The sequence below is a fragment of the Sapajus apella genome, unplaced genomic scaffold, assembly GCF_009761245.1.
Source record: "Sapajus apella isolate SASKATOON/1434 unplaced genomic scaffold, GSC_monkey_1.0 scaffold29, whole genome shotgun sequence".
NCBI classification, from domain to species: Eukaryota; Metazoa; Chordata; class Mammalia; order Primates; family Cebidae; genus Sapajus; species Sapajus apella.
Genome location: NW_022436969.1, coordinates 23,041,673 through 23,056,343, shown reverse-complemented (window position 1 = coordinate 23,056,343; position 14,671 = coordinate 23,041,673). Strand labels below are relative to the sequence as shown.

Sequence of the window (14,671 nt, the reverse complement as noted above, 5' to 3'; positions counted from 1 at the left end):
CATTGCCCATTCTGGAGTGCAGTTGCACACTCTCTGCTCACTACAGCCTCTGCCTCCTGGGTTCATGTAATCCTTGTCCCTCAGCCTCCCAAGTAACTGGGAGTACAGGCATGTGCCATCATGCCTGGCTAATGTTTGCATTTTTAGTAGAGATGGGGTTTCACCATGTTGGTCAACCTGGTTTCAAATTCCTGATCTCAAGCGATCCACCTGCCTCAGCCTCCCAAAATGCTGGGATTATAGGCATGAGTATAGTATTGTTTAGCTGGGTGTGGTGGCTCACATCTGTAATCTCAGCACTTTGGGAGCCTGAGGCAGGAGGACTGCTTGAGCCAGGAGGTCAAGGTTGCAGTGAGCTGTGATTGTGCCACTGCATTCCAATCTGGGTGACAGAGCAAGATCCTGTCTTAAAAACATCACACACACACACACACACACACACACACACACACACACTTGTTCAAGTCCTCTATTTCCCTATTGATTTGCTGTGTAAATGTTACATCCATTATTAAAAGGAATATATTGAAGTTTCCAGCTATTATTGTAGAACCATCTATTTCTACCTTCAATTCTGTCAATATTTGCTACATATATTTTGGGGGCTCTGTTGAATGGTGTTCATATGTTTACAATTGTTATATCTTCCTGATGAATTGATCCTTTTGTCAGTATACTATGTCCTTTCTTATCTCTTATAAGAGTTTTTATCTAATTATTATTATTATTTTTTGAGACAGAGTTTCTCTTTCTGTCACCCAGGCTGGAGTGCAGTAGCACAATCTGGGCTCACTGCAACCTCTGCTTCCTAGGTTCAAGTCATTCTCCTGCCTCAGCCTCCTGAGTAGCTGGGATTAGAGGTGTGCACAATTATGCCCTACTAATCTTTGTATTTTTAGTAGAGATGGGGTTTCACCATGTTGGTCAGGCTGGTCCCGAACTTCTGACCTCAGGTGATCTGTCTGCCTGGGATTACAGGTGTGAGCCACTGAACTCAGCCAAGAGTTTTTATCTTAATGTGTTTTTGTTTGATATTGAGATAGCCATCTTACCTCTCTTTTAATTACTATTTGCATAGAATATCTTTTTCTATTCTTTATTTTAACCTATTTGTGTCTTTGGATAAAAACCAAGTCTCTTGTAGACAGCATATAGCTGAATCATGGTTTTCTTTTTTTAAAACATTATGCCAGTTTCTACCTTTTGATTGGAGAGTTTAATCCACTTACACTTAAAGTAATTATTTATTTTATTTTTTTTGAGACAGGGTTTCACTCTGCTGCCCAGGCTGGAGTGCAATGGCACTCAGCTCACCACAACCTCCTCATCCTGGGCTCAAATGATCCTTCTGCCTTAGTCTCCCAAGTAGCTGGGACTACAGGTATGTGCCACCATGCCTGCCTTATTTTTGTAGTTTTTGTAGAGATAGGGTTTTGCCATGTTTCCCAGCCTGGTCTTTAACTCCTGGACCCAAGTGATCCACCTGCCTTGGCTTCCCAAAGTGCTGGGATTATAGGTGAGCCAACCGGACCAGCCCTTAAGTAATTAGTGATAAGAAGGAAGGACTTATTTCTAACATTTGCTACTTGTTTTTTGTGTTACCTTGTATTAGTTTTGGTTTTCTGGAGAACAGAAGTAATATGATGCATATTTATAAACATGAATATATATTTAATATATTTATTAAACACCAAAATATATAAATATATAGAATAAATATGTACAAAAATACATGTTTATACTTACAAACATATTTGTACAATTTATGTTTATATTTGTAATCATTATATATGTAAAATATATACAAATGTATATGCTTATATAAAATTATTTTATATAGCTATATAAACATATGTAAAACATTTATTTTTTACATATAAAATTATATATAAACATATATTTTCAATAAATATATAAATATATATACCTATCTATATATTGTGTACAATATGTCTTTATACATAGGCTGGGTGCTGTGGCTCACACCTGTAATTCCAGTGCTTTAGGAGGCTGAAGCAGTAGACTGATTTGAGGCCAGGAGTTTGAGAGCAGCCTGGGCAACATAGCAAGACTCTGACTCTACAAAAAATTTAAAAATTAGCTGGGTGTGGCATCATGGAGCTATAGTTTTAGCTACCTGGGAGGCTAAGGAAGGAGGATTGCTTGAACCCAGGAGTTTAAGGCTGCAGTCAACTATGATTGTGCCACTGCACTCCAGCCTGAGTAACAGAAGGAGAACCTGTCTCTCAGAAAAAGCATATATAGCTACACATACATATATATTTATTTACATATAAAATATATATTATATATACATTTAATCTTAGCCAAAAGGCCTAGAAGGGATAAAATATATATCATATATAAAAAACTATGGGAATATGTAAAAATAGAACATATATATTAAACATATCTCTTTTTAGCATTAATTGTCTGGATGTACCACAGTTCATTCATTCCCCTACTGAAGGACATTCTGATTGCTTTCAAGTTTTGACAATTACGAATGAAGTTGTTCTTTAGATCCATGTGCAGTTTTTGTGTGGACATACATTTTCAGCTTCTTTGGGTAAATAACAATGTGTGTGAATACTGGATTCTCTGTCAAAAATATGTTTAGTTTTGTAAGAAACTGTCAAACTGTCTTCCAAAGTAGCTGTACCAGGTTGCATTCCCGCCTGCAATCAATACAAGTTCCTATCGCTTCACATCCTTGCTAGCATTTGGTGTTGTCAGTGTTCTGGATTTTGGCTATTCTAAAATAGAATAGTATAGTCGGGTATAGTGGTATCTTGCTGTTGTTTTAACCTCTTTCCCATTTGCCCTGAGAATACTCACCAGTGGCACTGGTGGCTGCATCATTTACCCTGAGATAACTTTGTCATGAAATATCTTGCTTTTGTTATTATTTTTGCATCACTGTAGTACACAGACTTTAGAAACAAAAGACACCATTCTATTTACAGCATTCTGTTTTTGGTAGTGCTATTTCCATTTACAAAATATGGTAATTCTCAATTGTTGAAAATGTCAAATTCTAGAAAACATAGCATTCTTCAGTCAGGCCAACATGGTAAAACATGAGGCAGGAGAATTGCTTAAACGTGGGAGAGGAGGTTGCAGTGAGCTGAGAAAAAAGAAAACGTAGCATTCCCATGCCCATGAGTGTTGCTAACATTGTCCTTGAACAGTTGTTGGCTGAAGATTCATTTGATGAATTGATTTTTCAAAACAGACAATTCTGATGTTAGTTCTGTTTAGAAATAATTCCAATAACAGTTTTGTATTTTATTTTCGCATTGAAAATCAGTCAGATTTGCTTCAGCCTCAAAGAGTGTGTTTATGTAAAATGAAATGAGCGCTGGCAGCAAGCTGCACTTTTTTTTTTTCTAAATGGGAAGAGGGTTAATTTGCATTTCCCTGACTTCATATAGTGTGGAGCATCTTTTTGTATGCTTATTTACCATCTGTGTATCTTCTTTGGTCAGGTGTTAAGGTCTTTGGTCCATTTTTTGAGTTGTTGGTTTTCTTTCTGTGGAATTTTAAAAGTTCTTTGTATATTTTACATAACAGTTTTATCAGAGAAAAGAGTTTTTGCAAATATTTTTCCCAGTTTGTGCCTTTTATTTTCATTCTCTTGATAATGTCTTTTGCAGAGAAGAAATGTTTATTATTTTAATATATATATATATTTTTAGGCAGAGTCTCACTCTGTCACCCAGGCTGGAATGCAATGACATGATCTTGGCTCACTGTAGCCTCCAGCTCCTAGGATCAAGCAATTCTCCTCCGTTAGCCCCCTGAGCAGCTGGGACTACAGGCACACGCCACCACACCTGGCCAATATTTTTGGGTACTTTTTGTAGAAATACGGCTTCACCATGTTGCCCAGGCTGAACAGAAATTTTTAATTTTAATGGAATCCAGCTTATTAATTCTTCCTTTTATGGATTGTGCCTTTGCTGCTGTATTTTAAAAGCCCAGAATTTTAAAATTTTGATGGAATCCAGCTTATCAGTGCTTCCTTTTATGGATTGTGGTTTTGCTGTTGTATTTATTTATTTATTTTTATTTTTAGATGAAGTTTTGTTCTGTTGCCCAGGCTGGAGTGCAGTGGTGTGATCTCGGCTCACTGCAGCCTCCACCTCCCAGGTTCAGGTGATTCTCCTGCCTCAGCCTCCTGAGTAGCTGGGATTACAGGCGCCTGCCACCATGCCCGGATAATTTTTTGTATTTTTAGTAGACATGGGGTTTCACCATGTTGGACAGGCTGGTCTCGAACTCCTGACCTCATGTTCAGCCTGCCTCAGCCTCTCAAAGTGCTGGGATTACAGGCGTGAGCCACTGTGCCCAGCCTGCTGTTGTATTTAAAAAGCTATCACAAACTGAAGGTCATCTAGGTTTTCTCCTGTGTTATTTTCTAGGAGTTTAGCTTTACATTTAAGTTTGTTATCCATTTTGAGTGAATTTTTGTGAAAAATGTAAGGTCTGTGTCTAAATTTATTATTATTTTTACATGTGGATGTTCAGTTGTTCTAGCACCATTTGTTGAAAAGACTACCTTTTCTCAATTGTATTGCCTTTTCTCCTTTGTGAAAGAACAATAGATGATATTTATGTGAATGTATTTCTGGGCTCTCTATTCTGTTCCATTGGTCTATGTGTCTAGTCTTTTGTCAATACTACCCTATCTTGGTTACTATTGCTTTATAGTAAGTGTTGGTGTCAGTGCTCCATCTTTGTTATTTTCCTTCAATATTATTTTGGCCATTCTGGGTCTTTTGCTTCTTTATGTAAACTTCAGAATTTTCATTTTTTGGAGGTGCTAATTCAAATGGTCCTGCATTTAAAAATTCTGCTTGCTCATTACTGGTATATAAGAAAGCAACTGGCTTTTGTAAATTAATCTTGTATCCTGCAACCCTGCTATAATCACTTATTAGTTATAGGAGATTTTTAAATTGATTCTTTGGCATTTGTTTTTATTTATTTATTTATTTTGAGATAGAGTCTTGCTCTGTCTCCCAGGCTGGAGTATAGTGGTGTGATCTCGGCTCACTGCAACCTCGACATTTCCGGGTTCAAGCTATTCTCCTGACTCAGCCTCCCGAGTAGCTGGGATTACAGCCTTGCACACTACCATGCCTGGCTAATTTTTGTATTTTTAGTAGACGTGAGGTCTCACCATGTTGGCCAGGCTGGTCTCGAACTCCCGACCTCAGGTGATCCACCTGCCTTGGCCTCCCAAAGTGCTGGGATTACAGGCAGGAGCCTCTGTGCCTGGCCTGATTCTTTGCACTTTCCACATAGATGATTATGTTATCTGCAAACAAAGACAGTTTTATTTCTTCCCAATTTGTATACCTTTTATATTCTTGACTTATTGTATTTATTAGGACATCCAGTACAATGTGAACAAAGCATGGTGAAAGGGAAATAATTCTTGCCTTGTTTTTGGTAAAACTGCAGATTTGTTAGTGGTGATGCTTCTACTTCCCTCTTTTTTTGAGACGGAGTCTCGCTCTGTCACCAGGAGTGCAGTGGCGTGATCTTATCTCACTGCAACCTCTGCTTCCCAGGTTCAAGCAATTCTGCCTCAGCTTCCCGAGTAGCTGGGATTACAGGCATGTGCCACCACACCCAGCTAATTTTTGTATTTTCAGTAGAGACGAGGTTTCATCATGTTGGTCAGGTGGTCTGGAACTCCTGACCTCATGATCTGCCTGCCTTGGCCTCCCAAAGTGCTGAGATTATAGGCATGAGACATTGCATCTGGCTTTTTTTTTTTTTTTTTTTTTGAGACGGAGTTTCGCTCTTGTTGCCCATGCTGGAGTGCAATGGTATGATCTTGGCTCACGGCAACCTCCACCTCCCAGGTTCAAGTGATTGTCCTGCCTCAGCCTCCTGAGTAGCTGAGATTACAGGCATGTGCCACCATACCTGGCTAATTTTGTATTTTTGGTAGAGATGGGGTTTCTCCGTGTTGGTCAGGCTGGTCTCGAACTCCCGACCTCAGATGATCCGCCCACCTCAGCCTCCCAAAGTGCTGGGATTACAGGCACGAGCCATTGTGCCTGGCCAGCTTCTACTTTCTTATCACTAAGTATGATCTTATCTATGGGGTTTTTGGTAAAAAATTATTATTATCATTTTTTTTTTGAGACAGAGACTTGCTCTGTCACCCAGGCTGAAGTGCAGTGTCCTGATCTTGGCTCATTGCAACCTCTGCCTCCTGTGTTCAAGAGATTCTCCTGCCTCAGCCTCCTCCCTGAGTAGCTGGGACTACAGGCATGCGCCACCACACCAAACTAAATTTTTTTTTTTTTTTTTGGTATTTTTAGTAGAGATGAGGTTTCGCCATGTTGGCCAGGCAGGTATTAAATTTTTGACCTCAAGTGATTCATTCGCTTAGGCCTCCCAAAGTGCTGGGGTAAAAATTCTTTATCCAGTTGAGTAAGTTCCCCTCTATTCCTTAGTTTACTGAGAATTTTAATCACGCACAGGTGTTGGATTTTGTCAAACGCTTTTTTTTTTTGTTCCATCTATCGATATGATCATGTGATTTTTCTTCTTTAGTCTACTGATGTGATGGATTACATTCACTGATTTTCTGATGTTGAACAAGACTTTCATATCTGGGATAAATCCCACTGGTTGTGGTGTAGAGCCCTTTTTATAAATTGTTTGATTTGCCAATATTTTGTTCAGAATTTTTGCAACTATACTCATGGGAGATATAGGCCTATATAGTGTTTTGTTTTGTAGGGTTTTTTTTCAGTAATGTCTTTGTCTGGTTTTAATATCAGGGTAATGGTCTCATAGAAAGAATTAAGAAGTATTTCCCCACATTAATTTTCTGGAAGAATTTCTTTAGAACTGGTATTATTTCTTCCTTAAATGCTTGGTAGAATTACTTAGTTAAGCCATCCAGGGCTGGAGTCTCCTTCATGGAAAGGTTTTTAACTACAAATTCAATTTCTTTAATAGATATAGGACGTTTTGGGTTATCTTAAACGTGAGCTTTAGTAAATTGCATTTCACAAGGAATTTGTGCAGTTCATTGGTCAAATTCATTGGCATATCATATTCTATTTTTATTTTAATACATGTAGAATCTGAAGTCATGTCAACTTTCTCATTCTTGGTATTGGCAATTTGTGTCTTTATTTATTATTATTTTTTGAGTAGGAATTTCACACTCCAGGTGGGAGTGCAGTGGCATGATCTCGGTTCACTGCAACCTCTGACTCTGGGTTCAAGTTATTCTCCTGACTCAGCCTCCCAAGTAGCTGGGACTACAGGTACTTGCCACCATCCCAAGCTAATTTTTGTATCTTTTTTTGTATCTTTTAGTAGAGATGGGGGTTTGTTTTTTTATTTTGAGTGGAGTTTCACTCTTTTTGCCCAGGCTGGAGTGCAGTGGCACGATCTTGACTCACTGCAATTGTACCTCCCGAGTTCAAGTGATTCTCCTGCCTCAGCCTCCAGAGTAGCTGGAATTACAGGCATGCACCACCACGCATGGCTAATTTTGTATTTTCAGTAGGGATGGGTTTCATCATTTTGGCCAGGCTGGAACTCCTGACTTCAGGTGATGTGCCTGCCTTGGCCTCCCAAAGTGCTAGGATTCCAGGCATGAGCCACTGCACTGGGCCAATTTGTGTCATTTTCTTTTTTCCTGATTGGTCTGAGTATTGATCTTCTCAAAGAAACACCCTTTGATTTCATTCATTTCCCTCTCCCTCTTTTACTTTTTAATTCTATTGATTTTTGCTCTATCTACTTTCTCTTCTTTGGTTTTTCTTCATTTTCTTTGCCTAGTTTTTTTTCTTTTTTGGAGATGAGGTCTTTCTATGTTGCTCAGGCTTGTCTGGAACTCTTGGGCTCAAGTAATCCTCTCGCCTCAGCCTATTTCTGATATTGATTTCTAATTTAATTTCATTGTGGTTAGAAAATATGTTTTATATGACTTGACTCCTCTTAATATTTTTATGGCCTACAATATGGTTTATTTTGATAAATGCTTCATGAAAACTTGAAAATAATGTGTATTCTTGTTATGAGTTATCTGTAAATGTCTATTCGATTTAGTTGGTTGATTGTATTTAAGTCTTCTATATACTATTTTCCTAATTGTTCTGTCAAAAATCAAAAAAAGGATTTGAAATCTCCAAATATAATTGGAAGTTGTGGTTCTGCCAGTCTTTGCTCCACGTATTTTAAGCTTCTGTTAATGGGAACAAATATGTTTAGGGTTGTTATGTCCTGTTGATGAATTGACCCTTTTATAATGATAATTTTAAATCCTTCTTGGCCAGGTGTGGGTGGCTCACATCTGTAATCCCAGCACTTTGGGAGGCTGAGTCCGAAGGACTGCTAAAGTCAGGAGTTTGAGACTAGCCTGGGCAATAAAGTGAGACTCCATCTCTACAAATAAACAAAAAAAGTCGTGTGGTGGCGAGTGCCTGTGGTCCAAGGTACTCGGGAGGCTGAGGCAGGAGGATCCCTTGAGCCCAGGAGTTGGAAGCTGCAGTGAGCTATGGTTGCAACTTGGCATTCCAGTTTAAGTGACAGAGTGAGACGCTGTCTCTAGAAAAGAAACCTGATCCTCTTCATCCTTAGTGATAGTGTTTTCCCTGAAATTAATTTTGTTGGAATATCCTTGCCCTAAAATCTATTTGTCTACTCAGTTTTCTTTTGTGGGAGCATGGTACGATAGTGTATCTGGTTTTCTTTTTCTTATTGTTTTATTGGGGTAATCATAGGACTCACCTGGTTTGTCTCCTGCCTCTCAAGGATTACTGCACTTTGCCTGAGGTCCAGTGTCGGCAGCGTGGGCGACAGAGTGACAGGCCGTCTCAGAAAAAAACCCAAATCCCCCACCTCGGTTCAAAGTCCTCTCCTTTTCTACTCCGCTGACACGGTACAGGAAACAATGTGCAGTTTCCACTACTTGGAAGACTCGACTTGCCCTCCGAGAACCAGTTCCCAGACAGGGTTCCTAGAGCGAACAGGCACACCCCCAACACTCCCTGCTGCTTGTGAGTCTTCGCACCGCCCTCCCAGCGGTCAGTTATGTGTGCTTTGGTGTCTCTAGAGCCTAGGACCACACCGATGATAGAGCTGGCGCTTGGAGGATCTTTCCGTCTGCTGCCACTGAGGCCTCCGCTACTTCCCCCTCGCTCCTCCCGGCGGACCCACCCAGCTGCCCAAGCCCTGCATCCCAGGTTCACAAATTCAAGCGTCTCCCCTTCTTCCCGCCTGCAGCCACCCCGACGGAACTCCTCCATCGGTCCCGCCTCTAGCTCCTGCTCCCGCTCCACGGTCCGTCGGCCCTGTCCCGGCTTCTCCATCGCCCCGCCTCCAGCTCCCGCTTACCCTCCAAGGTCCTCCCTCGGTCCCGCCTCCAGCCACGCCCCTCACGCTGCGCCATAGGCCCCGCCACCAGCTCCTGGTCGCCCTCCACAGTCCTTCCTCGGCCCGGCTCCTGCTTCTCCCTCGGCCCCTCCCCCAGCTCCCGCTGGTCCTCCACAGCTCTCCCTGGCTCTGTCCCCGCTTCTCCATCGCCCCTCCTCCAGCTCCCGCTTGCCCGGCACTGTCCTCCCCTTGGCCCCGCCTCCAGTCACGCCCCCCACGCTGCTCCGTCAGCCCCGCCTCCGGTCACGCCCCTCACGCTCCTCCCGTTTGGCCCCGCCTCTAGCCCAGGCGGAGGTTGAGTCCGGCCTACGAGAGGAGACGCCGACGTCAGCGCGCCGGCACTGGGCTGGCGGAAGGGACGCCGCGTCGGGAGCGTGGGCTCCGCCGTGAGCCGCGGGGCCGCGGCGCTGCCTGGTGGCCTTTCGTCGAGCCAAGCCCGCTTCCCGAGGCGGCCAGTCGCCGCCCGCCCGCGCCTGCGCAGCGCCCGGGGCCAAGCAGGCCACGCCGGCGGCCATGGCGCACCGCTGCTTGCGGCTGTGGGGCCGGGGCAGCTGCTGGCCCCGCGGCCTTCCGCTGCTCCTCGTGCCTGGCCGCGTGGGCCAGGGCGAACGGCCCTGCCTCCGGACGGTGAGTCCTGACTGGGCGCGCGGCGCCCTCCACCCGGCCTCAGGCCCGCTTCCGGCCCGGGAGAGAGGGCGTCAAGGTCACCGGCCCCCGCCCTCCCACCGCACGCGGGCCGTCCTTGTCGAGTGCCCCGGCTCCCCGCGCTGTCTCTCCACAGGCCCTGGGAGCGCCGGTTCGCGCCCTGCCCTGCCCTGCCTGTGGGATTCGAGTGTAGAAAACACGCCGCTCCGGTGGAGCCGGGTCTTCGAGCTTCACCCGGGCGGCTGAAGCCTCGAAGGTCATGTCGGCTTGGTAGCCGTCCTTGTCCCTGCTTTCGTGGCCGGGGCGCACGAAACGAAGGCGTCTGCGATTTTGAGTCAGCAGCACGAGGACGATGTTATCTAAAGGGGGTTTCGGAGTCGGGCTGCCTAACCTCTCCAAGCCTCCGTGTTTCCTTTCCGTCTGTTGAATGGGGCCACTGCTGGCATTCCAGGACTGGCAGTATTAGCTATTATTATTAAGAATGTCACCTACCTAGCAGCCCCCATTAGCCATAGCAGCCTGAGGGCACCCCAGTCAGGAAGCTAAGAATGTCACCTTTTCAGAGCAGGGACTCTGTGTTCGTTGCATATCAGGGCCTGCTCTCAGCAGGAGGCTCTTTGTTGGTAGCCATCCCTCTGGAGACACGTGGGACCTAATGTGTGTTTCAGACATAATAGTGTGTTGACAGAACCGTGGCCTTGATCTGTCTCAAGGAAAGGTTCACGTGTCGATTAGTGGCTCACTGTTTTGGTGACACGGTTCCTCAGCCCTGCACTGGTGTACGGGTGGTGGTTGAGGTCCCCGGGTCGGCCACGGGAACCTGGCTTGGCCTCATGCTAGCCTAGCGCCCCTGAGGAAGTCAGCTAAGTGTCTTCACTGTTAAGGGTGACAGGCCAGGCGGGGGCTCAAACCTGTGATCACAGCACTTAGGGAGGCAGAGGCGGGAGAATCGCTTGAGTCCAGGAGTTGGAAACCAGCCTGGGCAGCATAGCAGGCCCTCATCTATACAGTTTTTTTTTTTAATTTGAATTTTTTTTAGAGATGGGGTTTTGCTTCCTCGCCCAGGCCGGAGTGCAGTGGTTCAAACATGGCTTACTGCAGCCTCAAACTCAAGCGATCCTCCTGCCTCAGCCTCCTGCTTATCTGAGACTACAGCCCTGAGGTTGATTTTTTTTTTTTTTTTGAGACGGAGTTTTGCTCTTGTTGCCCAGGCTGGAGTGCAATGCTACAATCTCGGCTCACCGCAACTTCCGCCTCCCGGGTTCAAGCGATTCTCCTGCCTCAGCCTCTCGAGTAGCTGGGATTATATGCCTGCACCACCATGCCCGGCGAATTTTTTGTGTCTTTAATAGAGACGGGGTTTCTCCATGTTGGTCATGAACTCCTGACCTCAGGTGATCTGTCTGCCTCGTTTTCCCAAAGTGCTGGGACCACAGGTGTAAGCCACCGCTGCCAGCCACTGTGGTTGAATTTTCAAAAATTTCTGGGCGGGGCGTGGTGTCTTAAGCCTGTAGTCCCAGCACTTTGGGAGGCTGAGGTGGGCGGATCACCTGAGGTCGGGAGAGAGACCAGCCTGACCAACATGGAGAAACCTTGTCTCTACTAAAAATACAAAATTAGCACCTGGTGGTGCATGCCTGTATCCCAGCTACTCGGGAGGCTGAGGCAGGAGAATCGCTTGAACCTGGGAGGTGGTGGTTATGGTGAGCTGAGATCGCGCCATTGTACTCTAGCTGGGCAACAAGAGCTAAACTCTGTCTCAAAAAAAAAAAAAAAAATTCTGTAGAGATGGGGTTCACCATCTTGACCAGGCTGGTCTCGAACTCCTGGACTCAGGTGATCCACTTCCTCCTCTCAAAGTGTTGGAATTACAGGCCTGAGGCACAGCTCCTGGCTTCTATCGTTATTTTTTTTTCCTTAAGTTATCTCGGCTCGGTGGCTCACACCTGTAGTCCCAGCAACTTGGGAGGCCAAGGCAGGTTGCTTGGCGTGGAACATTGACACTCCAGTGAGCTGAGATTTCACCGTTGCACTCCAGCGTAGGTGACAGGCAGACCCTGTCTCTTACAAAAAGGGTGGGGGAGGGAGAATAATAATGCCTGCATATATGACTTTTACTCTTTGAGGCTTTCTTGTCAGTCTTAGATCAATTTCTTCCTTGTGATCATACCACGCTGCCCATCCTTTTTCATTTTCCTGCATTGTATCCATTTCCGTGTTTTGCCAAGCTTTGATTCCTTTTCTTTTTCTTTTTTTTTTTGAGACAGTGTCTTGCTCTGTCGTCCTGGCTGGAGTGCAGTGGTGTGATCTCTGCTCCTGCAACCTCCACCTCCTGGGTTCAAGCGATTCTCCTGCCTCAGCCTCCCGAGTCACTTGGATTATAGGCACCTGCCACTATGCCTGACTAAATTTTGTATTTTTAGTAGAGACAGGGTTTCACCATGTTGGTCAGGCTGGTCTCTCTCCCGACCTCAGGTGATCCGCCCACCTCAGCCTCCCATAGTGCTGGGATTACAGGCGTGAGTCATCCCACCCAGCCCGACCCCTTTTCTTTTGCCACTAGTGATATTAGACTCAGACGTGCAGTTCCAGGTAGGGATCTGCATTGTGAGCTTGCAGTTTTATGTTAGAAGTATTACCCAAAGGTCTTCCTTTTGAGTGACACTATGTCCCTGTGAATCTCACTCAGATATATAAGAAAGTCGTCTGTGCTCACAGCTGTACCTGATTGATGGGGGGGCCTGATAGATACTTTCTGGTACTCTCTGAAGATCTGCCTGGGTGACACCTGGGCATTACTGTGCTGTCTGTGAGCAAGTCTGATAGGACAGGTTTTCCTTTATGTTCTTGCTACCATTAACAGAGACAGAAGTACTGCATTCATGGTGAGGTTCTTGGGGAAGAGATTCTGATGTACTGAGAGATCAGTTCTCAAGTGTGCCCAGAGGAATAAGACTGATGATAAAGCAACTGAAAAGTCCTCTTGTTGTCAAACCTAAAGGCTAATGCTCCAAAATGAGGCACTCTCAACTTAAATTTTGTGAATTAGTATCTCACATTAGTCCTTGAGTGGTAGACACGCAGAGCTTGGATTAGATATGCAGAGGAGAAAAAGTTTCATTGATGATTTCTTTATGGAATACAACCCCAGTGTTAAATTCAGTCACAGTTATTGCTAGGGATATTCCATGTCAACACAGTTTGTAAATAGAGCCTGAAAAGGGCTTTTCAGTCAATATTTATGGAGTGTATACAGTGCCCAGTTCTATACTAAACTTTATGGTGATATAAAGACTTGCTTTATATGGTACTATGGTTTGAATATGGTTTGCGTTTGGCCTCACCAAAACTCATGTTGAAATTTGTTCCCAATCCTGCAGTGAGAGGTGGGGCCCAGTGGGGGGTGTTTGGGCCATGGGAGCGGAGCCCTCATGAGTGTCTTGGTGCTATTCTAAAGGTAGTACGTGAGTTCTGTGAGCTGTGGGGAGACTGGCTTAGTGCCAGGGACCGTAGGTGGTTATAAAGTAGAACTTCCTCATGGCATGTGACCGCTTTGCCATTGACCTTCTCTCACCATGTTTTGATGTAGCACCTTCTGCCATGTTTTGACCTAGCATGTGACCCTCACTGTAAGCCCAGCACCCTTCTTTCTCCAGCACCCTGTTTCTCCTACTTCCCTGCTTGCAGAACTGTGCGCTACATAAACCTTTGTAAATTACCCAGCTTCAGGTACCCTGTTTTAGCAGAACAGAGAGGACTAAGATGTGGTGATAGGAAGATCCCTTCATATTACCTCTGTGCCACTCCTGTTCCCTGTACTTAGAGCTTTTGTTTTGTGACATTGTTATGCCATAGTGTAACTGATTTGTCCCATGACTTTCTCTGCTTTGTTTCTGTGCTTCTTAGGGGTTGGAACTGGTTCTGATTCCCCTTTGGACACCCCAGTGCTTGAGAGCACCTGGCCTGGATTTGCTGACTTGTCTAACTTGAGTAACAATTCATTTTAATCTACACCCATAATGGATTTGGCATTGGAAAAAACTCTTTTATGTTGCCTTCTTACCTGTTACCAGTGCTTATTTCATAGGCCAAGTGTTCTGGTGGTTTGGGACGGTGTAACACAACATAAGCTCCAAAGTCTCCCAGGCCAGTATTGCACTGAGACAAAAACAGTATTGGTGTTCCTGTCCTGTTTTGCTGTGTAGAATTATGTATTTATTTGAAGTTAAATCATCTCATTCTTTTTTTTTATTGACATTTTTATTCACAAACCATTCTTCATCTTAAGTGTGCAGTTCATTGGTTTTTAACATATTCACATGGTTGTGCAGCCATCATCACTGTCCCTAATTCCAGAACATTTTCAGCACTCCAGAAAGAAGCCCTGTGAACATTAGCAATCACTCCTCATTTCTCTATAACCATTCCCCCTGCCCTAGGCAACCACTAATGTATCTCTCTATGGATTTGCCTATTCTAGGTATTTCATATAAATGGAATCATAATATGTGACCTTTTGTGTCTGGCTTCTTTCAATTAATACAGTGTTTTCATGGTTCATCCATGTGTCAGTACTTCATTCCTTTGTTTGAGTGACTGGTATTCTCTT

General features: G+C 44.4%; 1 protein-coding gene across 4 annotated transcripts in view; it reads left to right on the top strand.

Annotated features, from left to right (window-relative positions):
- Positions 1-9,611: 9,611 nt before the first annotated feature.
- The window catches only part of AFG3L2 (AFG3 like matrix AAA peptidase subunit 2), a 47,614-nt gene continuing 42,554 nt past the window's right edge, over positions 9,612-14,671 (top strand). For 3 of the 4 annotated variants that reach the window (XR_004273482.1, XM_032293420.1, XM_032293421.1), the window contains exon 1: positions 9,612-10,044. Coding sequence is in view for 3 of the 4 variants with exons in the window: in XM_032293420.1 (XP_032149311.1) it covers positions 9,931-10,044 (114 nt within the window). In the remaining variant the exon portion in view is untranslated. The remainder of the gene's footprint in view (positions 10,045-14,671) is intronic. The other variant, XM_032293419.1, reaches the window with a different exon arrangement.